This window comes from Papio anubis, chromosome 5 (genome assembly GCF_008728515.1).
Source record: "Papio anubis isolate 15944 chromosome 5, Panubis1.0, whole genome shotgun sequence".
NCBI lineage: Eukaryota > Metazoa > Chordata > Mammalia > Primates > Cercopithecidae > Papio > Papio anubis.
The window spans coordinates 76,862,033-76,883,945 of record NC_044980.1 but is presented as its reverse complement, the minus strand read 5'-3'; the positions used below and the strand labels follow the sequence as shown (position 1 = coordinate 76,883,945).

At 33.3% G+C, this 21,913-nt stretch overlaps 1 protein-coding gene across 2 annotated transcripts in view; it reads left to right on the top strand.

Annotated features, from left to right (window-relative positions):
• EDIL3 (EGF like repeats and discoidin domains 3) overlaps nt 1–21,913 on the top strand; it is a 448,089-nt gene that overhangs the window by 415,708 nt on the left and 10,468 nt on the right. For both annotated transcript variants that reach the window (XM_017959723.3, XM_003899900.5), the window contains one exon: nt 9,417–9,572. In XM_017959723.3, the coding sequence (XP_017815212.1) occupies nt 9,417–9,572 (156 nt within the window). The remainder of the gene's footprint in view (nt 1–9,416; nt 9,573–21,913) is intronic.

Genomic DNA, 21,913 nt, shown 5'->3' with positions numbered 1-21,913 from the left:
ATAAACCTTCAGTAATACAAATGTGACAAAGATGAATAGGATACACATTGGATACATTAGCTCACTTAATCCAAAAATATGAAACTATTCATTCAGTAGATATTTCATGAAACATGTAGGCCAGGCACATGCCAAGTAACATGGACCAAGTTGTCTGCCCCTGTGATTTTACATTTTGACAAGAGAAGATTGACAATATTGTGATAATACATAAATTATATAATAGAGAAATAAACAATGGATGTTCAGTTATCTCAGCAAAATCTCCATTGAATGAAAAAAATAGCAGAAAGCTTTGGATTTTGGATTATTAAGAAAATAAAATAACTTTTCTATATTCAGAGGAAAACAGCAAAAGTAGGAGAGTCTTGTGCTTTAGACCAGATAAGCTATACTGCCTAAATGTCTGCTGGGCATTTGTAAAAAGTCCAAGAAATTCTTGCAACTGCCTGATGGATGGTAAGGAACAAAGAGGAGCTTATACAACTGGTATGTGACAAACACCAGGACTGCTCTCTCATTTCAAGTTAAGTAAAGGAAGGGACAACAAGATAATATAGGTCCTATCTTTTAAGTGTGCAGATCAAGGAAAGGATAGAGATTTTTCTAAAGGTATGAAAAAAAAATTTTAAGTGAGAAATATTCTATGGAAAAAACAACCAAATTTCAAGAGCATATATAAAAATATTTTTGGAGGCTAAGGGTGGAGGATTGCTTGAGTCAGGAGTTCAACACCAACGTGGACAACATAACAAGGCACCTTCTACAAAAAATAAAAAGTTAACCAGACATTAGGTGCAAGCCTGTAGCCCCTAGCTACTCAGGAGGCTGAGGCAAGAGTATGGCTTGAGCCTAGGAGTTTGAGGCTGCAATGAGCTATAATCATGTACTTCACTCTAGCTTAGGTGACAGAACAAGGCCCTGTCTCTTTAAAAAAAAAAAAAAAAAAAAAGATATTTCTTCTTTATGATATAATAGAGGAATAATAGAGAAGGTAAGATTAATGCTGATAAAATGAGGGAACTGCTGTATTTTTCCAATTTCCCTGAAATATGTTTCAAAATATAGATTAAAATGTATGTTAAAATTGCATTATCAAAAATAAATCTATGATATTAAGGAAAGAATGGGGAAACTCTCTGAGAATGCAGAGGAAAATAAATAAGTAAATGAAAAGGATGAGTGGGAAAATTTTACAAAAAAAAAACCCTCAGAAATAAAAACTCAGCTTTTGGACAACTGGCCTTCTAGAACGAGACACCAAATAAAGCAGAAGCAACACTTTAAAATACAACTCAAGAAAAACTTTTGAGCATGTCTTCTCCTAGAAAACAGTCTGCAGCTTGAATGCACCAACATTGTTCTGTCCAAAGCAATACAAGAAACCTTTATCAAGATATATCCTGGTGGATGATGATTAATACTATTAATTTCTAGAACAAAGAGCAAACCTTGAAACAATCACTCAGGTAGGGGGATAAAGCAAAGAAGGAATAGATTATAAAACAAATAGTGTTGAAAAAAATTTTGTTCTTGACTATATATATATATGTATATATAGTGATCCTATGTCACATTATGTATACACATAAAACCAAGAGGGTTCAGTAAGAACAAGAAAGAATAAAATAAAACTTGAAAGGAAAACTCAGAGAAAATTGTAGATTTAACTGATCTAATCAAGTAAATTATCTTTTAAGCCATACAAAAATATGCAATCACAAAAACAGTAACTGATACATTTGAGTATAGTAAAATTGGAAACTTGTGCTAAAAATAAAATTAAGTGACATAGCAAATTAGAAAAAAAGTGCAACAAATATAACAAACCATATATGATACTATATAAATAATTCTTAAAAATCGACAGGAAAATTTCTAATCCAATAGATAATGGACAAAGAACATGAAAGAGACTATATGTATATATAATTAGTGACACTGAACAATTAAGAAAATATAAATTAAATGCCACTTAGTGACATTTATGTAAATTAAATGTAAAAATGCCACTTTTCAATTTGTCAAAAATACACAGAAAGTTAAGCACATATGTTCTCACTTATGTAGAAGCTAAAATAAGTTGATCTCATAGAAGTAAAAAGTAGAACAAAGGATACTACAGACTGGGAAGATAGAGGGGATGGAAGGTTAGGGAGATATTTGGTAAAGGAAGTAAGATTACAGCTAGATAGGAGAAATAATTTCTAGTTTTCTATACCACCATCCGATGACCATAGTTGACCATAATATGTTATATGGTTTCAAATAGTTACATGGAGGTTTCTGAATGTTCCCAACAAAAATAAATAATAAATGTTTGAACTGACAGATATGCCAATTACCCTGATCTGATCATTAGACATTGCAGTATCAAAACATCACTAGATTCCTCATAAATATGTACAATTATTATGTATCAATTGTTTTAAAAAATAAAATGTATTTAAATGTAAAATTTTATTTAAAAATGGGATTGGTGTGTAAAGAGTTATTTTATATAGCAGATGGAAGACTGTAATTTTTATGAAGACAAATGAAACAATGTGTATCACGTTTCAAATGCCAGGTTCTTAGTATCCATAAGGAAACACTTGCACCAGTGGGCAAACAAATTCACGTGAGAGTTGAGGCTGTTTTTCTTCCAATAGTAAAAGAATTGGAAACAAATTAAATGAATATCAATAAGGGATTGGTTAAATAATTTTCATATTCATTCATGCACATACAATAAGGAATGTTATATAGTCATTAGAAATTACTATTATTTAGATGTAAAAATATCCATTGTAAATGAAAAGATACAAATTGTAAGATTGCATGTATAATATGAGCTAATTTTTTATTTTTTATTTTTTATTTTTGAGACGGAGTCTGGCTCTGTCACCCAGGCTGGAGTGCAGTGGCGTGATCTTGGCTCACTGCAACCTCTGCCTCCCAGGTTCAAGTGATTCTCCTGCCTCAGCCTCCCAGTAGCTGGGATTACAGGCACCTGCCACCACATCTGGCTAATTTTTGCATTTTTAGTAGAGATGGGGTTTCTCCATGCTGTCCAGGCTGGTTTCAAACTCCTGACCTCACGTGATCCGCCCTCCTCAGCCTCCCAAAGTGCTGAGATTACAGGAGTGAGCCACCACGCCGGTTCTAATATGAGCTAACTTTATGAAGATATATGGTAATAGGAAATGTCTAAAAATATGAATATAAAAAAGTTGACAGGAGTTAACTATGTATAGTAGAATTATAGTTCATTTCAAAAGCATTCCTTATATCTGTTTACACCAACTAAAACTTTCACTATTTTATAGCTTTTATGTTCAAAAGGCCTTTTTTTTGTTTATTTTTAAGATCATTTCCTTTGACCAAGTAACCTTAATTATTTGAATTTATGTTGTAGAAATGAAGTGATATGTGGCCCAGGATGAAAGGACTATGATTGTATGAGAATGTTAATTTTAATAGAAAAATTGAGGATGGAGGGAGTAAATGTTTTATAATAAGTTAATGATTGTAGTAACTCCTTAAAATGACATACTAGGTATAAATAAATACATATATATTAAAAATAGAAAATATAAAAATATTTTAATAACATAATTACTATTGAAATATTGAGAAATAAAGAGTAAACTAATTGCCTGCAAATATGGGTGAAAAGTATAACCAACATCTGGTAACAAATAATATTTTTTTCAAATACCAAGAACAACAAATTTGTCTGGAAACATATTTGAATTGGGAAGGAAAGCATTGATTATAGCTCATGGTAATACAGACTTGTTTTTTAATCTTTCTATTAATAAATTTTTCTACAGAGCATATATCTTATTCATAATGAAAAAGATAATTAAAATTTAAAATGTTAAATATAAAATATTCATAATTATCATGTTACCTCCCATTCTCAGTAAAAAAATGTGTGGTTGAACTGCTTACGTGATTCTAAATAAGTTCTTTTAAAAATTAATAGTTATAAGCTGACCACAATCATAGGTTGTAGTTCAGATTGACATATGGCATTGTTCATGTTGTAATTGCAGGTAATTGTTAAGTACAAAATTATCTCAATTTTGTATTCAGGAAGATGATTCCTGTATATTTGGAATGTCTACAATATGCCAGGTGTCCTACAAAACTCACTGAATGATTACTTGAGCTCAGAACATTTGTTTATTGTACCATATATGTGTTGTACATGGTTTTACATGTGAAAAAAATACCATAACACACCAATACAACGGAAAGCTTCATCTTTTGACAGATTATTTCATGGTATGAGTGTTTGGTTTTAGTTATTGTGTTTTTAATGTATTACATGAAAAAAGCAGTTGCTATTTTAAATGTTTTAAAATGTTGTTGAAAATTAGGTTTTTTTTAGTAAAGGGGAGAATGCAGTAATGAGTCCTAGAATGCTTATATTTATCAGGCCTCAATCATATTGTAAGTATTCCGAACTTTAGATCAGAACTAGATCAGATCAGATACAGGAGCTGAATATTTCAGATGGTTAATCACGTTAACTAGTTGGCCTGCAAATTTGGACTACAAGTGTAGCCAACATCTGATAACCAGCAATATTGTCCAAATACCAGGTACCATTAATTATGTGCCTTAAATGTAACTGGGACTAACTACAATTGTTTTGTGTAATGTTAAGATAAAACATTCTGTATCGAAATCAAATGTTATCTAAATACTTTGTCTATAAATCAGTTTTCAAATACTGTGCTAGTTAACCATATTAGCTTCAAAGTCCTTTCTGTCTAATGAGTTAATTTTACAAACTCTATGAAGTCATAAAATACACAATTCAGAATACATGATATGAAGGCACAAATAAGAGCATTTTAGATGCAGCTGAGTGGCAAAATTCTGTGATGAAACTGGCCCGTGTTCACATTTCTCGCACGCTTATTTATCTGTATCACTTTTCATTGTCCTTACCCCTTCAAGAATGTCTCCATGAAAATCAACTTAATTTTCCAGTCTGCCCCATCTTCTTCCAGGGAACTGTGATCAGAATGCTGTGCAGATGTCTGAAATGAAGTTTATCTTTAACTTCCTCAAACAAATGCTCACAGAATTCCATGCCATTTGTCTAAGTTAGACACACTCTAAAAATATTTATGCTTTGCCAAAACATTACAGGATGTTTTACAACAAAAAAGTTTATATTCCCACAAAACTCTCATGCCATACTTTTTTGTTTACTGTTGAATCATTTAATCCTCTCTCCTTAAGTATCCCCCCTCTTGTTTTTCATTCTTAGAGTGAAATAAGTAACTCAATAAGACTTGGAATCTATTTTATCTTTTAATATTACTTTAGAGCTATATCTCCATTGCATCACAATCAGTATTTAAATAGAGATTCATAATATATAAACATTGTTATTTTATTTTATTTTATTTTATTATTTATTTATTTTGAGATGATGTCTGGCTCTGTTGCCCAGGCTGGAGTACAGTGGCACAATTTGACTTACTGAAACGTCCACCTCCAAGGCTCAAGCCCTCCTCCCACCTCAACCTCCCAAGTAGCTAGGACTACAGGTGCATGCCGCCACGCCCAGCTAGTTTTTGTAATTTTTGTACAGGTGGGGTTTTACCGTGTTGCCCAGGCTGATCTCGAACTCCTGAGCTCAAACCATCTGCCCCTCAGCCTCCCAAAGTGCTAGGATTACAGGCGTAAGCCACCATACCCAGCCTGTTACATTATTTTTAGTTAACCATTTCACTCATAAATGGGAATTTCAGGTTTTTCAAAATTTGTCAACTTTAAGTGAAGGTAAAATAACTATTTTTGTATGTATCCTGAGATGGTAAACAAAATATTTTATGATCCAGAACTTGTTTCTAGAACAATCTAGTCACCCATTTCCCTGTTTCCATTTCCTTCTAGCAAGATATTCTGAAACAAATATTAAATTTTTCCCTCAGATTTCTTTATTTCATGGTGTTACCAAAGTCTTCCATAATACTTACTATTGTCTATATATTACTATACCTACTTTTGTACACACGATAAATATTATCTCATCTTGTTCTCATAAAGTCCTGTGAGAATTGTTACTCTCACTTTTCAGATCAGGAAGTTGGGAGATAGAGAGATAAAGTAGTGTGTATAAGATCCTTGAGCCAATTTGGGACCCCAAACCACCCAGTTCCATTAGAGTACGCTGACTCTTAGCATCAAATTCCTTAAGATTGGAGAGGATTGTTTGCTACTTGCCTTCCTCAGTAAAAATTGATGGATATCACAGTGACACTGTGTTTCCTTGACACTGTGTCAAGGAAAAATCCTCATAGAAAAACTAGAGAAATGTAGCTAGCATCTTCTGCTCTGATACATAGTGACATTCATAGCCATGAACTGGTTCTTGTCCATAAAACATAAGAATGAGTCCCAACTCAATTCAGCAAAACATTTGTTGAGTGCCTGTTACATGTAAGACACATTTAAGGCAGATCCAGACATGAAGTGCCTGCAGTCAGTGCATGAAGTCAAATATCTACCCATGAGCCAGCTCAGTGCCCTAGTCTGCCTAGTCTGCCCTATTTTAGCCAAACTTTGCAGAGATGAGGATCTAAAAGACCAGAAGGTATTTTGTCCAGCATATTTGCAGCTCGACTTTCACCCTGAAGATCTTCAAGAGGGCAGAGTGGTCCTAGAGCAGGGGCAACTACTAAGTCCTAAGGAACGAGCTTTTCTGGAATCATTCTGCATGCTGAACTCTGGGGTTATGTGGTCTGAGTGCCTCTCAGGGTGAGTTCTGTACATGCCCTTTGTCAGCAACCTCATGTTCAGTGTGAGTTGCTGATTATTTTTGTACTGAAAGAAGGTTTGCTTAGGCCTAGTACTCTAAGTTTAATGTAGCAAATTTTAGGACAAAATCCAGCTTTAAACAGATTGCTGACTATTAAAGTGGAGAAGGTGGCTTAACTGGAACAAAAAAGAAAAACATTTCTAGATAGAAAAAAAAAATTGCAGAAGGGGAGCAGTTAGAGTGGGAGAAAAACATACCTGTTGGAAAGAGCCAAGACACACAACTTAGGGAGAAAACATCTCCACCCAGCAGGAAACCCAGCTGGCTTTAAAAAGTACGGCAGAAAAGGGCATGTTAGAAAACTCCTCAATGCATCATCTTAGCTAAAGACTTATAGAAGTTTAGGACCTGAGGAAATTCAGCCTGGAGGTTATCATATTCTTGGTGACACTGTTTGAGTTCCTGTGTGTTTGCTGCCTGTGATAGCAAAACACGGACTCAGTTCTTTAAGATGTTTTTCTCCATTGATTGAGTGCCAGCAACATTAAGAACACTTTGAAGAAGAGCAGCTTTGCCCTGCTGTCTGCGCTCAATTAGGTTTGGATTTAGGACAGCAAAAGCAATCTATATTTTAAAGCCCAGACAGCTGAAGAACAGAGAGGAAATTCATGATAAAACACAGGGCAAATAATATTATAAATCCAGGATTGTTTTTGTTTGACTTAAATTGCTGTCAGTTTGACGAGTGTGGTGATGCTTTAGAAATTTCTGAAGGAGTCACAGAGAATGGAAAGAAATCATTGAGTGAAAATATAAATGATCAATGAGTAATCACTCACTGAGGAAATCATTGAGTGATTTCTAAGAATTTCTATGTATGGTGGACCTTTGATTTGAATCTGTGATATTCCTTTATTCAATGTCTATTTTTGGATCATACACCATATTATGTTACATCTCGATATTAAATTCTTCATCTGTAAAGTGGAATTAATATCCTACCTTGCATGGTTATTGGGAGGATTAATGAGGACATACAAGAAAACACTTAACATAATGTGAGACATCAACCATTTCCTTCCCAGGATATCGTAATTTTGCCATCCTGCATTACTGCTGGACACACAAGAAATTTTAGATAATATAATACATGTTTAGAAAAATAGCCAGAAAGTTTGATTTTTGAAAATGTTTTAATAGAGCATTAAAGGTGGTCTTTTGTCTTAATCCATCATGCAACTTGAGCCTAAAGTCTTTAACACATGTTCCAAAAAGTTAACAAAAAGCTCACATAAATTCAAAAATATTGAATATTCACAGGCTGTGACACATTGGAAACTGTTTCACACCTTTGCTGATGGGCATCTGTGTCACTAAATATGACCCTAAGCTATGCATTCTCTCTAGCTCTCTCTTCTCATTCATGGCCTGTATCTGACCCAGGACTATCTATTTGTGGCTACCTTACATCTCACAGGATAGAGGACCTGAAATAGAAACAAAAGGACATAGTGGTTGAAAGCACCAAGATCACACGTGGGATCATGACAGTTAAAGATGATAAGATCAAGGATGTAGCAAGGCACTTAGTCATAGGAAATAGGTGGAAGTAAGTGGCTATTTGCAGGAAGAGAGAGGAAACCATAGATCAAGGAACATAAACATAAAAGGTAAAGATCTTACAAGAGTTGTCCACATAGAAAACAAAGTTTTCTAGATTTTTTAAAAATTAGCATTGCATAAGATGTAAAAAAACATGCAGGAATGAATTAGAGAAAAAAAAGGGAAAATATTGAACTATTCTATATTATGTATTCTTTGATGAAAATGTTTCCTATCTTTTGCATTTCAGTTACATTTTGATGATTTTAATGCTTACTGAATTTCCATGGGTCTCATGCCCTTTAAAGTATGTATTTTGCAGAAAAGAACACATTATGAGCATAGACTCTACAAGTCAAGAATGCATGTATTTAATCCTTCTTTATTTTTGAAGAATATTTACCTTCCTCCTCAACCATTTTAGAATTGTTGTTTTCTAAAAGGAGGTTTTCACTGGACAATGATTACTATTACTCAATTATATATTATTGAATTGATTAAAATTTATGGAAACAGGATTTACTAATGTTCCATTGTGAAAATCTAATACTATTTTTGTTCCTGATGTGGACACAGCTACAATGTTATTTTTATTTTCATTGAAATGACCAATAAAATCGGAAAATTGAACTATAAAGTAAAGTTCTGGCAGGTAGTGATCAATCTCAAGAAGGTCAGCCCAACCACATCTGTTCTATCTCAGTTACAAAAAAAAAGAAAAAAAGAAAAACAAAATCCTGCACAAATAGATGAATCAGCTTAATATAAAATTAATTGGTGGACTGAGGTGACCATCATTTGACTTTAAAATGGTCAAAATGGTTGTTCAGGGAGTCTTGGACTACATTAACCCAGTGGCAATATCAAAATTGTAAGCCAATAATAGACTCAGTCATTGATTTCAAATAAAAATAGGTAAATTTTTAGTTTTGGGATATATATAGTTTTATTCTCTTGAGATCAAAATACTTGCAAGTTTACAACTTGGTTGTTGCATTTAAAGCATGTATTTTTCTTTTTTCTTTTCTTTTCTTTTTTTTTTTTTTAGGTGGATCTTCTTGTTCCAACCAAAGTGACTGGCATCATTACACAAGGAGCAAAAGATTTTGGTCATGTACAGTTCGTTGGCTCCTACAAACTGGCTTACAGCAATGATGGAGAACACTGGACTGTATACCAGGATGAAAAGCAAAGAAAAGATAAGGTAAGTCAGCCAAATCGGTTTATAAAGTTCAGAAGTGGAGGATCCTATTACACCCAAGTTTGAATGAATGAACTGCTTATACATCTGTACTGAAAATAATATCTACATATACTGAAAATATAGGTTAAATAAAAAGCTTTAAAGAATATACTGTAAAGGAGTTTGCAGTCTGGTATGTAATGGTGCAACCTAGGGGAAAAAAATGCTTTACTGATAACATTTTCATATTACTAATTGCCTAACATCTGACTATCTGAGATTCACCTAATAGTTTATAAAGGTAATAGAATATTGAATAATTTATCATAAGACATTTGTAAATAGTTATTGCTAGAATATATGCCACTGTCATTTTCATTATTAAAATAAATTCCTGATGTTAGATAAAATGTTCTTTGGAGAAAAATATTTCAAAGGTTAATGAAATCATTTTTAAACATTTTAAACATTTTAAGAACAATTGTGATTACACAGCTCAACAACAAAGAAACTCAGATATTTTTCTGCTCCATTTCCTTCATTGTATTTTAATTCATAGGTTTATTATTCTTTTAAATATATAATCTACTTTGAATTTCATATATACACACCTCTATACACACACACTGTACAAATCAATGCCATACAATTTTTTTTTTAATATTTAACATTTTGAGCATCTTTTCATAGTATCTACTGGTTTCAGTATCTGTGAGACCCTGGAGAATGAAAGTGCTCAGTGCTTTATCAGTGACTAATTGGGATCAGATGTTTAAATATGGCCTCAGTTGGATTACTGAAATCAAGTTAATTCGTTGCTTAGAATTAAGCAACTGTGCAAGGAATGCTAGCTCTCTGAAGACATCAACAAAAACTCTCAGATCAAGGATTTGGGGGAGTCTGTAACACTGCTTTATACATGTTAAATATTTGAGTCAATAATTATTTTTATGATATGTAATCTGTTTACTTCCTTATGGTTATTGCATTATTAACTGATAGAGGTGTTGAAAATATCTTTCTTTCTTCAAATATTCAAGGCAGAGAATTTATAAATTTCCCCAGAAACACTAGGGCTGGAATGGCTGTTTAAGTGATTCAACAGTCTAAATTTAGTTCATACAAAATTTACTTTACAGGAGATGTGTTTTTAGCTTTAGATTTAAAAAACCACATCTGGTCACATTTTTACATCTCAGAACACACTCATGTAACATCTCAGGACACATGCACATTTCACATGTTAACATCTTAGAAATTGGTATATCTAACATCACAATTTAATTGAGAGCAATTATTCTTTCCTAGATGAACATAAAATAATGGCATGATTTATGGTCAGTGACATCTTAAACTGAATAAATATTGGATATTTTGTAAAATTATTTTCCAACTTATTTTGTGAGCTATAGACAAGTGTTTGCCCTGATTTATTGCAAATAACTATTTCAGTTCCTGTCTTTCACCTTTTACAGTAGGCATTCTTATGCAGTGTGTTTCATAAGATGAATTTTTTTAAACTTCATAAATTATACAGGCTTGAAATTAATTTTAAGACAGATGAGTATTTACTTATCCATGTGTAAGATTCAGTAAACAGCATATCTATAATAGTGAAATCTTTATATAGATTAGGAAAGAAGTGTAAAGAAAATTATGGTTAAACCATTAAACTGTTCAAATGCTTTTTTGTCTCCATTTATGTAAAAAAGTGATTTAATATGTGAGTAATTTTTCTTATAGACTAGAGATTTTCATGTTAAAGTGTTTTTATTTCATTATCTCAATCTGAAACTTACATAAACTTTTTGTGTCAAGTTGTGTGATAGTGTTACTCAGGTTTTCTATCTCTTTGCTGATTTTCTGTATACTTGTGCTATCAGTTACTGAGAAAGGAACGTGGAAATTTTCAACTGTCATGGATTTGTCTCTTTCTTCTTGCCATTACATCAGTGTTTACTTGATGTATTTTGAAGCTCTATTAATATATACATAAACAGATTCTTAATGTCCTTTTGATCAACTCAACCCTTTTTCATTAGAAAATGAACTTCTGTACCCCTGGTATTTTTTGTTCTGAAATCTACTTTGTGTGATATTAATAGATATTAACTCCAGCTTTCTTTTTACAAATGCTACCTTAGCATATAGTTTTTTAGCATTTTTTTCATCCTTTTACTGTTAACCTATTTGTACTCTATATTTGAAAAGTATTCCTTCTATGCAGCATATAATTTGATCTTCTTTTGGCCAGTCCGACTGTCTCTGCTTTTCAAGTGGAACATTTATAAAATTTATATTTGATGGGAGTATTAATGTAATTGGATTTAAATTTATCATCTTACTATTTAGTTCCTATTTGTCACATCTATTTTTGTTTGTTATTCCTATTTTTGCACTCTTTTAGATTAATCAAATTTTCAGTGATTCCATTTTAATCATGTTTGTTGAATTATCAGCCATAACATTTTGCTGTTTTTGTGATTGCTTCAGGATTTGTGATACATATTTTAAACTTTTGAAATCCACCTTCAAATGAATGTTAAAGCCCAGAAACTTACCTCCATAAACACAAGCAAAATAGATTATAGCTATCAATCCAGATATTTAGGAACTATAATTATTATAACATACGATTTGGACATGACCAAAATAATTCTTTTTTAAATTGATGTATCATTCTTGTACATATTTGGGGGGCTACATATGATATTTTAATACACATATACAGTGTGTAATGGTCACATCAGAGTTATTGGGATATCCATCACCTCAAACATCTAACCAAAATAAATGTTATTGTTAAGAAAAAGTAGACTCTACTAGGCAAGTTGGAAAATTGTGAAAGTAGATTGATGCATACTATTTACTAAAAATAATGTGAGCTGGAATTCCCCTGTGAGACCATAAAGCATGCTATTATTAGTATAATGTAAAAATTTTTAATGAAAACATTTTTATGTTATAAATATATGACAATTGGCTAAACTCAGCCAATTTAACTCGTAGTTTTAAAAAGAAATCTGATCAGTTTGTTTTTAATGTTGTAACTAATTAGGCATAATGAAGAAAAGCCTAAGATAAAAGCCTAAGTTTACTATTTACTATTGAAGAAGACAACTGACACCAGTAAACTGTAGATAAAAATTCAGTAATTAGTGTTATTATAAGGAAATCTTTTATGGGGAAGAAGCAATTACAGAGCGTTAGATCTCTCCATTTTTATGTAGAAAAGAATTTTATAAAACAAATAAGAAAAAGTATTGCCTAAGTTATTTAAATACTTGAAAATGTCATCATTTTATATGTAAATATACATATATATCAATAACATATGTTTTTGATAAGTATCAAAATAACTCTTTTACTTTACTGTTATGATTGGTTCTACTAGCTATTTTGCGTATCATTTCATATATCCTTTATAGATGCGCTCTTCTGTTTAAAAGGGCTCAATACTACTTAGCAATTAATTTTTTCTGGGGCTAAGTAAGCCATCTCCTATTGATTCTTAACATTATTTTTGTCTTGTTTTCCATGGTTACTTTCCATAAGAGGAAAAAAAAGTCTTCAATATTTACAAGTGCCAATTCAACCACAAGCTTTCATCCAGACAAATATAATAGATGAATTGAATATTTCAGGGCAAAACATGTGTCTGTGAGATGTTTTATAGACGTACTTTTCAAACAGAAATATGTATAAACAAAAGCTTCTAAGTCTTCTTTTGTGCCACTTATTTTTATTGACTGCTTACTTTAATAGATTTTGGGAGTGTGGGTGTGGAAGTCTAACGTAGATCCAGACACAAGATTACTTCAGAAAAGTAATCTGAAAATAAATGCAATTTTCTAGGTTTACAGTAAGTGGTATAAAACTCAAAAAATGTATCAATGGCCTTTTTGTTTTTTATTAATCAGAATGACTAAGCCTCAGAAAAGCAATGCCATACACACACACACACACACACACACACACAGGAGTATTTACATATATGTAATAAACATGTGTGTGTACACACACACACACACGCCAAAAGTCAATAGAAGAAAAATAATACTCTGTTCTCCTTATTGAGATGTCCGTTTTTGAATACCCTCCCATAGCATTCACAAGAATTGCCGTTTACTTTAGTATTGTTTTTTAGCTAAATTCCACATTAAATCTCTTGTAACTGAGCCTATGATGACATTCTCATTACAGTGCATACATTTGTATTTTCCCCTTACTAGTCTACAGCATTTTCTAACATTTAACTAACTTTTATATTTCTCTACAGCATTAATTCAGGTACATTTTTATTTGAAAGTCAAATGTTCCTTTGCCCTTATGAAAGTGACATTTGTTTTATACACTTGGAGCTGTTTTTTACCACATTTAGCAGGAAAACTGCAAAACTTGACAAACACTTTCAGTATTTAATTTTTCACGTTATAAGCCAAAGTAAAGCAATAATAAATTTCAGGAAGAGTACTTATATGGAAAAATTAGAAATAAAAATGGGTTTTCTCATCCAGTATATTAGTCATAACATCATAGTGTTTAAATAAGTCTGAATTCACACCATAGGAGCTTTCTTTTTTCAGGAATAAAGAAGCTGGTAATACTGTATTTCATCTTCCTCCCTAAAATTATCCAGGGTTTTGTAAAAGCATAAGTTGGAAAGTTGAAACTTTACCTGGATTTTCCAAAACAAAAAATAAAATCCCCTGTTTCCAATAAGACTTTCTTGGTCCTTAAAGATGAATCACACATATATTCATCAAGAAATAAACTGCAATATATTGGTGAACTCTCTAATTCAGTAGTTACCATAATTGTCTGATTATAGCACTCATGGGGAGAGCTTGTTTAAAAATACATATTTCTGGGCCCTGCTTCAGACTCTCTGGAGATGAGCTGGAAATCTAAATGTTTACAGAGGCCCCAGCTAATTTAAATAATAAGCAAGTGTGTGAAAAATGACTAATTGATGCCAAAAACAAAATTAAATTTTTGAAACTAAGTGTAGTTTTCTGTTTTTCTAGTAAGAATGGAATTTATTATTATTCCTTAGGACTTTGGCCTCTAATTGGTCAGAGGAAGTCAATATGAATCAATGTTTCTAAAAATAAGATTAAATTTTAATAAGTTTGCCAATTCCCTTATGAAAATCACAAAGTAAACACTAACTTTAAACAAATTCTAAATTGAAATAATATATTTAAGTAGTTTAGGATGCAGATTAGATGGGGGGATCATCTAGAAGGAGGTGAAATTTATATTCATTCAATTTTGTATTCAGTTGGCAGACTCCATGTGAGAAAAAAATCTGAATATGACACAATCTCCCAGTCTAATGAGAAGCTTAGTAAAGGTGGAAAAACTTTGATTTAATCTGTTTATTTTGGAAAGTCAAAAATATAACCTACTAGGTATAGTATTTGATAAAACAACTCTAGGGAAGAAGTAGCACATAGATTATGTCAGTTTCATACAAGTCCATCACTCTCCAATAGAAGAAAAGAGTCCCTGGTCCTTTTCAACCTCCTTCCCTTTCTCAACATGGGTGTGAAAAATAGAAGCAGCAACATCATCAGTCCTCATTAATAAAGCTGTCAGCCGTGGTCTGTATTGAAGGATATATTCAAATTCAACAGTAATTACAGATGTCACAGAGCATCCTGTCATTTCTGCTGAAGTGAGTAGTTTTGGAGAGCTGAAATTAAATTTGAATGTTTAATATCTTGAAAGTCCAGCTCATGGGTAAGGCAGAGGTCAGATGAGTAGTCAATAATAGTCATGCTGTTCTTTTGAAATTTGATCTGGGTGTGAAACTCAGAACCTGAAGAATCTCTTAGGAGGTAAATAAAATGGAATCGGCAGTGGCAATCACAGAGGAAGATGATAGCGGGGGAGGGGAAAGCAAAGGGAGTGAATTATCTTTCAAGAGGGAACAGCTGCATGTTTCTGAGCAGCAGGATCAAGGACAGTTTCTCTCCATATTACTTGGAGACCATTAGTTTCATCCATTCAGAGTCCTATTACTCTTTTCTTTTTTTTTTTTTTTTTTTTTTTTTTTTTTTTTTTTTGAGACGGAGTCTCGCTCTGTGTCACCCAGGCTGGAGTGCAGTGGCGCGATCTCGGCTCACTGCAAGCTCCGCCTCCCAGGTTCAGGCCATTCTCCTGCCTCAGCCTCCGAGTAGCTGGGACTACAGGCGCCCGCCACCACGCCCGGCTAGTTTTTTGTATTTTTAGTAGAGACGGGGTTTCACCATGTTAGCCAGGATGGTCTCGATCTCCTGACCTCGTGATCCGCCCGCCTCGGCCTCCCAAAGTGCTGGGATTACAGGCTTGAGCCACCGCGCCCGGCCTACTCTTTTCAAATAAGGCAGGGAAGGAAAGAAAGGAGGCTGCTTTTCAAAAAGCAATTTCCAAAATATACATGGCTTTTTACAAAACACTAGGATTCAGTAATAGCAAGTGAAGTGTGCCCCTACATGATAGAAATTCATGTAGTCACTTTATTTGACTTACTTAAATATTTGGTGGCTGAGTGACTTAATTGAAACTAAAGTTAAGAAGACAATCATGTTATTTCAGAATTGTCTAAAAATAAGGACATTGTTATTTATTTATTTTAATTTGCATATTTTTAATTTGTGTGTGTACGTAGGTATGTATATTTATTGGGTACATGAGAAGTTTTGATACAGGCATGCAATGTGTAATAAGCACATCATGGATATTATTTAAATAAACACCACTTGGTATCAACTGCTATTCAGAAGTTTCTCTGCTTTTCTCCTTGTAATTTAATATTGTGATACCTGACTAGGATATATGCTGGTATGCCCAAAATAGAATGGGATGCTTGTCAATTTTGCTAAGGCCTCTGACCAAGAATGAAATATATCAGGAAATATCTGAGTACAGAATAATTGATTTAGCAAAGTGAATGCAGTTTGCAGACCTAGGTCTGCCTGCTGCGTTAGGAAAGGACAATCTAGTTAAATAAACTGAATTCAGAAAGCAGCATATTGTCATCAATGAGTAGTGTGATAGCAGTTGTTAAGGTACACAGAGAACATAATAGGGACCCACTTATCAGAATCAGTTGTGAAGTGGAGGCCTGGGGTCAAAAACAAGACAGAAAAATGGATACAAGTCCACGAGCAAATAGCCCTGGGTCTCCTACAAAAAGTATTATGCTTCCATTTCCATGTTTAACATAAGCTCCAAGTGTCCTACCTGCCCAAAGATATTTGTTCTCAGATCTAGGGTAAAGAAGGATTTAAGAGCAGGAAAGGAAGGAGAGAACAGGAGATGGGGCTTATGGGATAGAGATGATCAGAGAGAGGGCTAGCGCCCAACGTAAGTGCAACTATAGAATGGAACAACTAGCTACATGCTGAAAATAAAAGACAAACCAGAGTGACTCATTAGCGCAGGAACAATCAGAAACCATTCTGTCTGAAGGAACTCAGTGATTTTAAGAAGTCATTCAGTTTATTTGGAAATATCAATGGAAAGCCAGTTGTCCTTCTTTAAGGATTAATTGTGAGATTTCAAAGAAAGTCCTTTGTATATTATTTCACATTTTCTAATATTAAATACTGTCGATGTAAAATATGCAGTTAATTTTGGTTAGTGAAGCATTTACTTTTCTTGATGGCATTTGGGTGTTTTAACCTTCATCATTAAAAAATAAAAGAGCAAAAACAGAATTCTGTTTAACAACAATTAGGTGGTAGAAATAAATATACATCAGGCAGAAAATTCATAAAATTCACCAATATTAGGGTGGGTTGGGGGCAAGGAGTAGGAAGAATATCCCTACTGCTATGATGGTTATTTAATGATAGATAACCACCTAGTACAGATGCTATGAAACATCATTCTCAATAAATTTATGGAGAAAGAAGAAAACAAGTCAGGATAATACGATAATAATGAGAAAATATATGTTTACTGTTTTTCTTGCTAATTATCTTTTGTCTCCAAAACTCAGAGTTACATTTTCAGGGAGTTTGATAAACTCCCTTAAAATTTGAAACAATATAGTTTTTCTAGTTAGCACATGTTCCCACAAAAATGAAAAAAAAAAAAAAGTGTGAAAAACACAAGGAATATGTTACATAGCAGTACTATCAAACTAAAATATTCATAAATGAAAAATAATAAAAATGTTGTTACATGATTTATTACCTTACCTTTCCCAGTGCTCAAATGCCAAAAAAAGTTAAAATCTTCTTATTGTTATCTTCTCAATTTTCCATCACTCATCAGAAATCTCTAAAATTGTGTACACTTAAAATTCTGAATATCTCATGTTTATGTGTGACTTATTTATTAATAGACCTAATTGCATAATGACAATATTTCATAATGAAAAAAATTACTCATGCTTTAATTTAGGTCATTCTTATACTACTACTGTGAAAAATCATCAAGTGTTAGCCCAACTGTGACTCTATGCATTGATTAAAAATGCTAACATATTAAAAGTATTGATTAGTGATTAGCTCCCCAGTAGAATGATCAAGGCTATCAAACTTTAATAAATCATTTAAAATTCAGTGAAGTTGTCATTCATTAAGAGGTAGTGATGAGCCTGATGAAAGCAGGAGATGTTACCTGAGAGAAAATTAGTATTTTTAATAGAAGAAACTATGATGTTATTTTAGGTGAATCTGATCATTTTCTTTCCTACTAGGAAAACAAGTACTTGATCAATCTAAGTATTACAGAAACTACGTCATTATTTTGATTGTTGAAGTATGCATTAACCATTGACTAGAGGTGTTAATCTGTTTTGTATTACTGTTAAGGAATGCCTAAGACTGGGTCATTTGCAAAGAAAGGAGGTTTATTTGGCTCATGGTTCTGCAGGCTGTGCAAGAATGGCAACAGAATCTGCATGGTTTCTGGTGAGGCATCTGGAAGCTTTTATTACTCATGGCGGAAGTCGAAGAGGGAGCAAGAGAGAGAGGAGAACATGCCACATTATTTTTTAACAACCAACTCTCCTGTGAACTAATAGAGCAAGAACTCATTCAATACAATAGGGAGGGCACCAAGCCATATGTAAGGGATCTGCCCCCATGACCCAGACACCTCCATCTAGGCTACACCTCCAACATTGAGGATCGCATTTTGACATAAGATTTGGAGGGGACAAATATCCAAACTACATCAATTAGAATACAGCAAAAATTTGAACCCATTTTATTTCTAAATAATCACCAAACAACTAATATTTTGATTGTTTATTATATGCTAAAAAATGCTCAAGGACATTAGTTTTGCATGATACATATGCCATTTTTACTATCCACCATCACACCATCAGCTGCAATATGTTTAGCAATTAAGTCTCCCCTTTAACACTTTCACAATGACTTAATTAATGTGGCAGTATTTTTCTACTTTTTCACAGTTTAAATCTGAAAAAGAATAAATGATACCTGTCATATGTCCATATTTATGGGAAACTATAAAAAGATTTCTGAATCTGCCACACCTTATAAAGTTAATCATTTGGCAGTGATTTTTATGTAGTTCCTTTGGTTGAATCTCAAAGAGAAACTGTGTTAATATGTATAGAGCACTCTTGGGACAAATACACCTTTAATAAGCCCTCTGGGGACACTTATTAAAGAGGGAACCCATTTGTCATCATCAACAAGTTTCTGGCATAATTTGAGACACAAAACTGATTAAAAAATAACTTTAACAAAAGACGGATTCAGTGATTATACCTGTGTGAAGAGGCATTCCTCTCAGTTTTTCTGAAGCTGTGAGCCGAGGACCAAACTCAGAAAACAACATAAGAACTAATTTCCTTATTCCAATAAAATTAGAAACAAAATCAATTTTGAACAGATAAACGAAATGACTGATACTTAATAATAATTAAAGGAAGACATTCCTCATATATGAGTGAAAATAATATAACTTTTACATAACAAAATTACACTTTTATTTCTTTTCTTCCTTTTGGTAATACTTCAACAGCCATAAGTAATAGCAAAGTTTAATATTCCCTTCTGAGATCAAGTGTATTTTAATAATAATATACCCTCAACTCCTTAAGAAAAGACCCAAAATTTAGCTTATCTCAAAGAAGAGTTAGTGACTGCTCAGCTTACATCTGGCGTTCCTCATGTTCTTCATATAGTGTTGCCAGATTTGGCAAATAAAAATACCGACACCTAGTTAAATTTCAATTTAGATAAATGATACATTCTTTAGTGTAAGTATATTCCAAATATTTCATCTTGCAATCTTGTTTCCAGTTAAGATCTTCTATGTCTTGCAGCTGGACGATGGTCTACTAAGGATACTCAGGAGAGAGGATAAAGGAGAATGACTACTTTCTGTGCCTAGGCAATACATACTTACACTCACACCTAGGCACCCTGCTTCAGCTGTACAATTCCACTTTGCTACCTCTGCATCCATCTCCAGGATTGTCTTCTCTCACTCCCTAATACTCTTTTCTCCTCATCACCAGTCTGGCTTAGAAATCACATGACTGAGTGCTTAAATCACTTCTGTGTTCATACATAGAGCTCAATATTAAGTCATTTCTGACAAGGATAGGGTGAAAGGGTGAAACTCTTCAATGAGACTCGAAGTGAGGAAAAGTCTCCTAATATGGCAAGAATTACCAAAACACACCAATTTCTCTACTGCCACATCATTTATATACCTACCATGAAGGGTAGAGTCAGGGGTAAAGTCTCAAATTGTTCTGATGAGATGGAAAATACCTAGTGTGATTTAGGATGAGAGTTTGAGAGATGAGCTTTGAACTCAATAGAGAGGCGAGTTGCTCTGTACTTTTATAGAAAAGAGGAAAGGCATTTCTACATTTCTTATGTTCGACTAAAAAGAAAAAAGTAGATGCCTTTACTTTCCGACTATTCCTGGTAACATCTCCTGGAGATGTCTTTGAAAAGCAGATGATTTCTCAATTCTACTTTTTCTGTAGGAATATTTCTTATGACAGTCAAAATCTGAGTAGTGGAAGGCAGATAGTTTAAATATATAGCCACAGTTTAGAATGGCATATTTTATGTTTCATAAATCTTTATAGGCAATCATCCTATGTGATATATTTCCTAAGATACTCTTATTATTTAAGGAGACTTTCATCATAAAAGAAGTTAAATATGGTGGTGTATCCTACCTACTGGCTTTTAGGTTCTGCATTCTAAATGCCAGTAAGCTTGGGGAAAGGAAGGTAACAGTCAAGGAGGATGGACTCTTTTGCTTTGATTTTTCACTACGTCTTTTTCTCAAGGTCAAGACCTAATAACAAAAGGTAACATGAACTTAGTGAGCCTCTTTGGGCTCTTTCTAAAGAGCTACCAGCTCTCTGCTTCTTAAAGCCAAGGTTATGTAAGAAAACAGTCCATACAATGAATGAAGATGGCCACTCTGCCCCCAGTCCCTTTTGTCTCTCATCTGGCTGAGTAGGATGTTGGCAAGTCTTAGCTCAACTTGTCACTGTCACAGTGCACTAGGGAATCACAAGTATTACCTACGCCAGCTTGCCAGTAATAGACAAGTTGATATTACTGGGGAGAATAGGACCCCCTAATCCCACATCTTTTTAGGAACAGTTGAACTCTTCTATGCAAAGTCAGAAGTTAAATGTTCTAAAAAATACTATTAAAATGTGCTATTTTCTCCTCTTTTCCCATACTCTCAAATTCCAGAGGATCTAAGAAAGAATGAATTTTAGAAAGCTATCACACAGCTGTCTTTCCCAATGAAGAATTATGTTCCTCAACCAGCTTTCAGGTCAACTACATGGAAACCAAAGAGAATCTGGCAATTTAAGAAGCAATGAAGGGCCAGAAATGTGGACTTTTATTGCCAGGGTAGGGAAAAAAACACATTTGCCTATCTTTTGGCCAATTATTATTGGAATCTTTCATTGGTGCATTTTCAGAAAAAAAAATCTAACAGAAGGAGCAGTAGAGTGCAAATCATGCTACAGGAATTGTAAGTGAACATCAAATTTGTGGTGTAGTAAAGAATTTCTTGGGATATAATTAGAGATTTATATACACTAGGAACATGAAGCAAAGCCAGATTAGTTCAGTGAAATGTAGTATTTCTTGAAGCCAAAAATCTACTTTTTTACATAATTACAATAGAAAGCAAACTTTAGAGCCGCAAGAAATTTCTTGAGAGCAACAATGGGAATAGAAATGATTTTTTTAGAGAACCCATATATTCATTTTAATGGTTTAAAATGAATCATGCCCTGGTGAAAGAAAGACTATGGAACCTGTCCCCATGTTTTGTTTTTCACTTCTCCCATCAAACAAAAATGTTCTATAATTAGATTTTTGAAGTTAAATAGGCAA